The 6,388-nt window shown below is 51.0% G+C and overlaps 3 protein-coding genes and 1 pseudogene across 4 annotated transcripts; all 4 read right to left on the bottom strand.

Moving 5' to 3' along the window:
* Window positions 1-1,177: 1,177 nt before the first annotated feature.
* Window positions 1,178-1,570, bottom strand: TEOVI_000904000 (uncharacterized protein; the record flags this gene model as incomplete). The annotated part of the gene is made up of 1 exon (XM_067222050.1): window positions 1,178-1,570. One exon carries the CDS (start codon window positions 1,568-1,570, stop codon window positions 1,178-1,180), a length of 393 nt encoding a protein of 130 aa, XP_067078151.1.
* Window positions 1,571-1,747: 177 nt separating this feature from the next.
* Window positions 1,748-3,442, bottom strand: TEOVI_000903900:pseudogene (annotated as a pseudogene). The gene has a single exon. A coding segment is annotated over exon 1 (1,695 nt).
* A 773-nt stretch (window positions 3,443-4,215) lies between these two features.
* TEOVI_000903800 (Tetratricopeptide repeat, putative) lies at window positions 4,216-4,908 on the bottom strand (the record flags this gene model as incomplete). The annotated part of the gene is made up of 1 exon (XM_067222049.1): window positions 4,216-4,908. One exon carries the CDS (start codon window positions 4,906-4,908, stop codon window positions 4,216-4,218), a length of 693 nt encoding a protein of 230 aa, XP_067078150.1.
* A 575-nt stretch (window positions 4,909-5,483) lies between these two features.
* On the bottom strand, window positions 5,484-6,272 carry TEOVI_000903700 (TFIID-like protein, putative; the record flags this gene model as incomplete). The annotated part of the gene is made up of 1 exon (XM_067222048.1): window positions 5,484-6,272. The coding sequence occupies one exon, from the start codon at window positions 6,270-6,272 to the stop codon at window positions 5,484-5,486; it is 789 nt and encodes a 262-aa protein (XP_067078149.1).
* Window positions 6,273-6,388: the final 116 nt, after the last annotated feature.

Raw genomic sequence — 6,388 nt, 5'->3', positions numbered from 1 at the left:
ATTTACCAACACCTTCCCCATCTTCACGTATGGTAGTCACTGCTCCCCCCTTCCGTATGAGCTGAGGTGTGTTGCTGTCAAATGCGACCGACGCCTCCCCGATTAATCGAGTAGGTCAAAGGGGCAGTGGGGTGGACGCCGAAGGTTCATGAGTCACGCAACAAAATGACGTCTGGTGGTGAATTGTGCTGTGAGGAGGCTCTGACAATAGTCGCTTTCGCTGTATGAGGGTGGCCCGCGCAGTGTCGTGATCCCATGTAGAGAGGCGGGAAACACAAAGTCGTGACGCGGGGCTTAATTCTTCGCCCTCAATCCGACCGTTTAGTTCGCTATTTGCGTGGTAGCTGTAAGCGACCAGCAGAAATACTGCAAGTCCCCTCGCGAGAAGACACACAAGCCAATCCGTGGTAATTTCCACGGTAGCAAAGAAAGGATGGTCAGCTGTTCGAGTGACCGCGCCATTCACGTACACATATGAATGTGGTGCTCGGATGCCCTATACAAAAAATGAGATACCTCAGATTTGCATGTTAACAGGACCTTAATTCGACAGATGATGTGCCTACTTCGAACCCTGTGAAGACACGACTGCAGTTTGTCTTTCTGACCCTGGTTAAATGTCACCTGAGAAGCTTGTGACGTTAAACTAATACAGCAGATAACTGTACGGCCGTTGCAAACCTGAACCGAGGGATACAATCCTATAGGGAACAAATGCTTGCAAACATTTCAATTCGACTATAGTTATTACAATTGCTTTCCCCTCCATTTGAGCGGTCTCCACGTACTCACCTAAAGGTGCCATTATCTCCTAAGAAACCAACGCCAATCAGCGTCCGCCTTTGCATAGGTTTTCAAAGTGCCGGTTGTCCTCTTATCAACACCCGGACTTCTTGAGGAAGAGAGTGCGTGACAAACTTTTATTTTCCTTTTTTCTTCACCAGCAGAATGTAATACATCCCTTAGATTTGGGAGTAATAAAGAGGAATTTTCCAATTTGGACTCCCCAAAATGTGGACACACGTGGCGGCCCATGCGAGCGTGTGGGAGTGTGTTGCTTCCTAACATAGTTCCTATTAGGTTTGTCACCCCTCATTCTCCCCTCCCCCTTAACGTGCGCAACGACTCTCCTCCTGTCGCGTTCAGCGCCCAAAAGAAGATGTGTTTGCGTGGTACGTTAAGCCCTGCGTGTTAAAATAAAGCAGCAGTACCACGGCGATAGGAGCGAGCAGAGGTAAATGCGCGCGCGCTGGAGGGCTTTTAAATGGCAGGACACATGTAAACTTTTTTTTTCCGGGAGAACGTTCCATTGTGGGCTCCCGCGCGGGGAGCTCCGTCCGTAATGAGAACAGGGAAAGTTAAGAACACCACATTTGTCGTAATCCTTGTTTGCCACGGCGTTGTGATGCGATTTGGCTGAGTTAAAGCCCCAATTAATCTTCCTATGACACTGTCGGCAGCTTCGATGCAGGTGTTGTGGAGCACCCAAACTACCTCCTGGGTGTTTCGGAATACTGAAAACCACCTCCTGGAGTTCAATTGTATTTCCACCAGTTCTTGACACATCCATACAATTCCAAGACTCTTCCTAACAGATAATTAAACACTCCACTTTTCACGAAAACATATGCCTTGTACCCGCTCCACCCCACAACTTCTTCACTCTGAATTGTGAAAGGGAGGGGGGGGGGTGAGGATGCGGGAAAAGGTATTTGCTCCTCGTTGACGCGGCTCATTCCCGTCTGGCCTAGGTGGATCGTCCGTTGGTGTACACACGAAGGAATATGGCCCTGTTGTACGCGAAGACACGGTGACTCCTCACTGCCGCTTTTTCATTGCCACTGCCTCTGAGCGTTTGATAGGCCGCTTCGGGATTATCTGTCGAGAAAAACTTAGTACCGTCGTCGCTGAGGAAGTGGTAATTCCCAAAACATGCATACCTTGGTCCACTCGCTGAACTATGCGGCTCATCACCGTCTTCTACTTCAACTGGGCTCTCCGCATTCACTGCGCCTTCACCATTCCTGATTCGGCTCTCGATCGTGTCCGCCTCTTCGCTATGTCCGCCTTCATCGACCTCACCGCTAGAGAACCGTCCCACCCAACTTTTCACTGAGCTAAAAAGCAAGGTGGCCCTTCCCGCCAGCTCGTCTACACAGCCGCGCAACCATTCATACGTGCATAATAGTCGGGGAACAATATCTAATTGATGTACAATGTGGTGAAAATTAGGCGTCAGGCCAAACCTTTGCACCAACTCAGTCAATTGACGGTCGCCAACTAGTGGGGCTCCAAACGTGAAGCACCTGACTCTGTCCCTTGCGAGATCGGGATGGGTTTGCAGCAATTGTAATGCCACCAGGGTGGCGACTGCGCCGCCTAGGGAGTGCCCCGAAAACACAAGTCTGTATCCGCGGTGAATGGCCTCCCCAACAAATTCTTCCATCTGTGGGACCAGGTTTTCTGCCTCGCGAATGAAGCCGGCGTGGACGCGGTAGTGGAGGGGTAACCCGCCAACTTGTTGGTGGAGACCTGGTCGGGAATTACAGTCACCAATTACGTCAGTGGAGGATGCGCAGGCGCTGGCTCCTGCCTCGCCTTCCTTGTGGAAAAACCACCGTTGCCTCTTAACGTGAGAAAGACGCAAACTCACGGCCACTGTTTCGGGATTATGTGTCCCCGGGAATGAGATGAACTTAACTTTCCCGGGTGCTTCTAGAACGGTGTAGCGACGGTTATAGCGGACCAACTTCAGCAAACAGGCAAACGGAAAATCGGAGAGAGAGAGAGTCAAACTCGGCGCGCGGTTGTATTCGTAAGCCAAGCCGGCAGCCACCAGCGACATCAACAAGTTCCGTACCTCACAAGCGCTACCAATATGGGGGAAAGCGGCAACGTCTTCCCCACGGGGAAAGCATGAGCGAAAGGTCTCTTCTACATCAGCGCTACTGTACCCATTGACGACAGCCTCACGATCATGGTATTCTCTCACATCGAGGAACCTTAATTCGTCCGTCACTTGGGGAGAAGGTTTCCGAGTGTCGTGGACGCTACGGGTTACATGGGCCCTGGAGGAAACGGTGGGTAGGCCGCAGGCACGGCACAAGGTCGTATAAGCGTAGGTGCCACATGACGGCGTAACGCATACCGCCGGTGCATCCGTTGCGCCCCAGAGGACATAGAGCCCCCACAACGGGGTGCCTCTCTTTCTCTCGTTGAGGAATGCAATGCTGTGCGGGACAGCGCAGCCATCACACACTACCTCAGGCGGCCCCAGCATATTGACGTACCGGCACCGAGTCGTGCAAGCTGAGCACACGCTACGCCAACACCTTTTACAATGACGGCCTCGTGGTAGCCGGTTGAGGGGTTTTGAGCAGCGGGAACAGGTGCGACAACAGCAGTATTGTATTGCTTTGTTACAGCAGGTGCACGTACACATGGCGGTTCCCTATGATGCGCGCGTTCAAACTATTTGGGCGGTCACATCATATGCCGCCAATGTAACGTTAATTGCAGTGGAAGAGGTGAAACAAGCTCGCGATGCAAATGACGGTGAAGAGGAAGAGACAATCGAAGCAAAACAGGGGACGAGTCTTCCCCAGTGCAGCAGCAAATGAATTAGAAACACAAACATGTGCATCGAATTTAAAGAGAACGAGCAAAAGCACCTCCCGGTGCGATTGGGAGGTGTAGAGCCCAGACGTCTGCTAGAGAGGGAGGGTGAAAGGTGTGGCGAAGAAAGGTGTCCATGGGATACAGAGTAAAGAAAGATACAAGGTTAAGTAAATATGATGAGGAGTCCTTTCTCCCCACTCCGGTTCTTTGAAATGAGAGGAAAACCAAAGTAAAACATGTTATAGTGATTGGGATGTTTCGTTGGGCGTGCGCGTGCGGGAGGGGATCAAATCGCATTTTCTGCCGCGCCCCGAAAAATGTAAACAAACTACGGTGCAGACACTGACACCGCTGCTGTCTTCCTAGCACAACTTCAGATGAGATGCGTGTATCGGATAAAGCGATGAAGTAAATACTGCTCTCCCCTTCTTCGCCACATGTGTAAGTAAGGAGAAACGTGACATTATACGTAAAGAAAAAATGAATAACAAAAATAGTGGGAGAGGAATCACACAAACAAACTGGATAAAAATATGAATGGTGAGAGGGAATGAAGATGTGCGCCTCCACATCTTGCACACTTAAGTATACCTTTGCTCAACACGAGTTGAGGAGTTGCACTGCCTCGTCCTGCTTTTGCTTATGCGCGTGTGTTTCCGCTGGAATGTCAAGCGCTTTCTGGTACCAGGTCTTTGCCTCAGTCCAGTTTCCTTGGTACCGGAACAGATTGCCCAGCGCAAGGCAATTACGAATAGAGGGCCTCAGTTCATGGGAAGCGAGAAAATACTTGAGACACTCCTCATGCGAAACTGTTGGAAGGCTTCCGAAGAGTAGACTGGCCGCACTGCGCTCAAACCAGCTTATCTGAAGGAGACTCAAACTCCACATCCCCATGCCATGAAGTGCATCGGGGTTATCGCTCTTTAGCTCCAACGACCTGAGCAGATGGTCACGAATGACATAAACGTTGGACATCCTCTCCTTAGTCGTAAGGTAGTCGCACAGTATGCCGATGCAAATGGCTTTCCACAGATTGGCTTCCGCAGATGTCGGGTCTTCCTCCACTGCCCTCTCAGCTGCAACCGCCGCATCACGCGCGTACCGTTCCTTCTCAGATTTGTCCAGGGACTCGTCGCCCAACGTGTGCAACGCTCGGGCCCTACGCCACATAAGTTGTACGTGACAAGTGCCATCGCTCTCGGCCTTTTCAATGATCTCACAAACGGCTTTGCAGTCACGCTTTGCGAAGGCTTTGTCAGCCTCCTCCACTGCCTGCTCCCACGTAGACATCTTTGTCCCTACGTGCTTGGAACCACCGTCTTCCTGTTTTACTTTTCGTTATATTTGTTGTATGCCCTTCTTCCTTAACCTCCCAGTAGCTTTTCCCTTTTCCCCCCTTTCCCTGATGATAGCGTTGTTTATACTCTTTACACGGGCTACTAGTAAGAGTGAGCGTAACTTAATAGAAGGGAGCGAGCGTGGCGACATCACTAGAAGCAACATCGCAAGAGTAACGAAGAGACCGCATTATACGCACTACAAAGCCGTGACACAAAAACTTCACGAGGAAAAAACTTCACTTGAACAGAGTGGCCACTTTGCATCACACATCGGTCCGTCCCACCGTGTTTCATGTGCTGCTATCCCACCCTCCCCTACCTTTTGGTTCGTACCTTCCGACGAAGAGGGTGAGCACAAAAAGATTATTGGAAGGGAGAGGGAGCCTGTAAGGTCAAGTGGAGCGCCTACTGTCTCCGAATTTGCCACTCTCTTCCTCTATCTCGTCAGGACGGCCTAAACATCCTGTGGCCGATGAAAGGAGTCGGAATGAATCGACCGTATCACGCCGAAAATGTCAGACTCCATTATCTCTTTGCGTACTGTGCAATGATAGGCAAAACAGTGTAAAAGGCATCTAACAACTCCTCTCTGCTCCGCGCTCCAAGCACAATCACCTTTCCTGTCACAAACACAGTGCAACAAACCTGCCACTGATTACCCCGCGAGCTTCCAGAAAGCCGCACGATACACCCACTAAACCTGTCTGGCTCATAGCTGCAGAACACTCCTTCATGCTTGGCCAGCTCGTCTAGTCGTATAGGATGGCAGAGGTCAAAGCGTGCCATCAGGGAACGGACACGAAACTGGACGCTGGAGAAGTTGAGATTGAGCGCCTTGCGGATGATACGGGCGGCAAGCTCCGTTGCTTGCCTTGCCTCACCAACACTGGTGGACCCGATGATGCCAAGAAGACCAGAGGTGCGGACCTGAACGACAGCGTTCGGTTCGTGAAGTCGAAGTGTGGCTGCAGGGCAGCGGACACGCGGGGTGAACTCGACATTTCTCGTCGCACAACTCAAGGCCCGTAGGTCCACGCCCACACCGAGTTTCGCTTGGGCGATGATACCTACAACTAGTGGCACAGTGGCTGGATCCGCATTCGGAAATAGCTCCTGTATGTTTACCTCCGCTACTCGATCACTACATTCCCCTTTCATTTGTTCATTATTCTCCATCACCACCTTCGGCGCAGCGTCTACGTATACGCCTGACGCGCCGGCTGCACGCTGCAGGAAGTCCATATCACCCTCATCTTCATCTATGAAGAAGTCATTCTCGTCCATGTCAAAGTTTCCAGTGAAGTCATTGTCCATCGTTCTTTTTGTTTCCTCCTCAGGGTCAATAATCACTATCCCCAGGTGAGATGCTACCTTTACTTCCGTACTTTAGTTGGCGTCCGAGCAAGAGTTTTCTGTTCCCTTTAAGACCT

Source organism: Trypanosoma equiperdum (genome assembly GCF_001457755.1).
Source record: "Trypanosoma equiperdum strain OVI genome assembly, contig: ctg_1548, whole genome shotgun sequence".
NCBI classification, from domain to species: domain Eukaryota; phylum Euglenozoa; class Kinetoplastea; order Trypanosomatida; family Trypanosomatidae; genus Trypanosoma; species Trypanosoma equiperdum.
The sequence above is the reverse complement of the archived record's forward strand: the minus strand, read 5'-3'. Positions and strand labels throughout refer to the sequence as shown.